The 3,417-nt window shown below is 37.5% G+C and overlaps 1 protein-coding gene across 1 annotated transcript; it reads left to right on the top strand.

Annotated features, from left to right (window-relative positions):
* The first annotated feature begins 260 nt into the window (after nucleotides 1-260).
* LOC110326466 (olfactory receptor 6C6-like) lies at nucleotides 261-1,202 on the top strand. Its single transcript, XM_021204926.1, has one exon. It carries the CDS (start codon nucleotides 261-263, stop codon nucleotides 1,200-1,202), a length of 942 nt encoding a protein of 313 aa, XP_021060585.1.
* The last annotated feature ends 2,215 nt before the right edge of the window (nucleotides 1,203-3,417 follow it).

The following is a 3,417-nucleotide window of genomic DNA, read 5'->3' on the forward strand; positions in this document are numbered from 1 at the left end:
TTCAAATGACAGATACCTCCTGTAAATTTGTACAGACAAAGATGCTGAAAAGGCAGAGGACTTACACATGGGATAAAGTCTAAACTAATATTTTAAATCATTTGTACACTCTTTAAACTTATAAAATAGAATTTTCTAAATTGAAAAAAGAACAGTTTCTACATTTAGTTTTTGATTTTGTTCTTCTTGTTGTTGATGTTATTGTTGATAATGTTGTTGTTTTTGTTTTCTTCCATAGACTTGATAGAACAAGAAAAAACATGAAAAACCAGTCAGTAGAGATTGTGTTCATTTTGTTGGGATTGACAGATGACCCTCAGCTTCAAATTCTGATTTTCTTGTTTATGTTTTTCAATTACATCTTGAGCTTGATGGGGAACTTAATAATTATCTTCCTCACCCTGCTGGATCTTCGCCTCAAGACTCCAATGTACTTCTTTCTCCGGAATTTCTCCTTCTTGGAAATTGCATTCACAACTGCCTGTATTCCACGATTCTTGATGAGCATTCTCACTGGAGACAAAACAATTACCTACAATGCTTGTGTAGCTCAATTGTTCTTCTTTTTTCTACTACTTATCACAGAGTTCTACCTCCTGGCTGCCATGTCCTATGACCGCTATGTAGCCATCTGCAGACCACTGCACTACCCCATCATCATGAATAGCAAAGTGTGCCACATACTGGTCCTCAGCTCCTGGGTGACAGGGTTTTTATCCATCTTTCCCCCTTTAATGTTGGGACTCAAACTGGAATTCTGTGCTTCCAAAACTGTAGATCACTTCCTGTGTGACACTTCTCCTGTCCTACAGCTGTCTTGCACAGACACTCGTTTCATAGAATGGATGGCTTTTGTCATAGCTATAATGACACTTATCATCACCTTGATCTTAGTTATCCTCTCCTACACACTCATCATCAAAACCATCCTAAAGTTCCCTTCAGCTCAACAAAGGAAAAAGGCCTTTTCCACNTGCTCCTCACACATGGTNGTTGTCTCCATCACATATGGGAGTTGTATCTTCATGTACATTAAAACATCAGCCAAGGAGAGGGTGAGCTTAAATAAAGGTGTAGCTGTGCTCAACACTTCTGTGGCCCCTTTGCTAAACCCTTTCATTTACACCCTAAGGAACCAGCAGGTGAAGGATGCTTTCAAGCAGGTGCTTCATAGATTGTGTCATTCTCAAACAGTGAATTAAGAACCCAACAAAGTGGAGAGAGAACCTGTAGAGACCCCCAGAGTTTAGGGAAGACTCCCGGTTGAGGGATGGGGCCTCCACCCATCTCAAAAATATTAATCCAAAATTGTTCCTATCAAAAGGAAATGCAGGGGCAACGAGTGGAGCAGAGACTGAAGGAAAGGCCATCCAGAGACTGCCCCATTTAAGGATCCATCCAATATGCAGACACCAAACCCAGAAGCTGTTTTTGATGCCAAGAAGCACTTGCTGACAGGAGCCTGGTATAGCTGTTCCATGAGAGGCTGTGTGAGACCCTAACCAATACAGAGGCAGATGCAGGTAGCTAACCATCCGACTGAGCCGGGGACCTCAATGGAGGAGTTAGGAGGAAGAACTGAAGGAACTAAAGGGTTTAGCAACCCCACAGGAAGAACAACAGTATCAACCAACCAGACACCCCAAAGCTCCCAGGGACTGAACCCCCAACCAAAGAGTATACATGGAGGTCCCCATGGCTCCAGCTGCATATGTAGCAGAGGATTACCTTATCTGGCATCAATGGAAGGGGGCCCCTTGGTCCTGTGGAGGCTTGATGGATGACCCAGTGTAAGGGAATGCTAGGTGCTGAGGTGGGAGTGGGCAGATGAGTGGGTGGGTAAGTATCCTCATAGAAGCAGTAGAGACAGAGGAGGGGACAGGGGATTTAACTGGTAAGGAAGCTAACATTTGAAATGTAAATAAATAAAATAACTAATAAAATTAAATTTAAAAAATTATAAAAGAAAAAAGATATAAATTCATGCTGTTGGGACATGACAAAAATATTAAAATCAATGTCATATAAATCCATGATGGCCCATGTCATTTTATTCCTTTACTACTTAAATCATAGTGAGTATTCAAATTGCTCTATGTTCATCTCTCAGAAAGGATTTTCTGAATCACTAGGAGCAAAATGACTTTGCTCAGAAGTCTTGCCTCTCATGATAGGTTTATTTACTAAATATATTGTATAAGTAAATGCTATAAGAAGTTCTGAATTAATTCTATGCCATTATTAATTGCTAGATATTTTATTTGCAGTTTAATATTTTGTATTGCTTAAGATAGAGACAAGCACAGATCATAAAATTAATCTATAAAGTAATGAATGCTGTCCTGGGAAATAACTAGGGAATCAGAGTCATTTTAAAAATGCAATTGGTCTTCTAGAAGGAAGTAAGCTCAAGATGAACCTTGTGACATGAATGAAGGAAATAAAGATTGAAGAGCCCTTTGATGAGAAGCATGAGACATATAATGGACTGAGATGTTTCTTTTGGAGAGTTATAATTAACATTTAGTTGACATACTTAGAAAGTATGACTTATTTTCACAGGAAGAAATAACTTTACTTCATGCCTGGAAGCTATTTTTTCCATAGTCCTGAATCCTAGAAATGTTACTGGTGATGAAAAAAATCAAACTGTAATTTGTTTACATCTTAGTTTGCAGAGATTTCTATTTATAAATTAAATTTTTCTTACAAATCTGCTTGAGTCATTTTTTGACAAAACTAATGAAATATCTCTTATATACAATTAATTTATCTAAATTCACTGAAAAATCTGTAGTCATGTAACTACATAAAATGTGGTATTATTTTTTTTCTTCACCTCTTTTTTCTCTTTTTTTTTCCTGGATACAAATATAAATATGAACAACACAACCTCAGGGACACATAATTTTTATCAATTTTTAAAGTCACCACACAAAACCATATGACATTCTCATACATACACTTAACTATTCTCTTTTTCTAAAATTCTCCCCACTTCTCTCTAACTCCCTCCCCAGTTCCCTTCCTTCTCATAAGCAGTCTCCCTTCTGCTTTCAAGACTCAGGTTCTCTAAAAACCCTTTCCTTCTTAGCTCCCTTAAGGTCTCTTCTTACAACTGACTCCTTTAACAACACCTTCCAGTCTGTTTGCAATTAAATCCAGTATCCACATGTGATTTTCAGCCTACTTAGAGAAGTCTGCCTTCCTGCCCACACAAAAAGGATCTCATGCTTTTTGTGTGCTTTTTTTTTTTTTTTTTTTTTTTTTTTTTTTTTTTTTTTTTTTTTTTTTTTTTTTTTTTCTTCTCCCCCTTTTTGACTGAAAGGACATAAAGTTGAGTGTTTAGGGAGTTAGGGAGGAGCTGAGAGGAGCAGGGAAGAAAAAAAAGAACACAATAAAATCAATATATATTGT

The sequence above is a fragment of the Mus pahari genome, chromosome 9, assembly GCF_900095145.1.
Source record: "Mus pahari chromosome 9, PAHARI_EIJ_v1.1, whole genome shotgun sequence".
Lineage (NCBI taxonomy): Eukaryota > Metazoa > Chordata > Mammalia > Rodentia > Muridae > Mus > Mus pahari.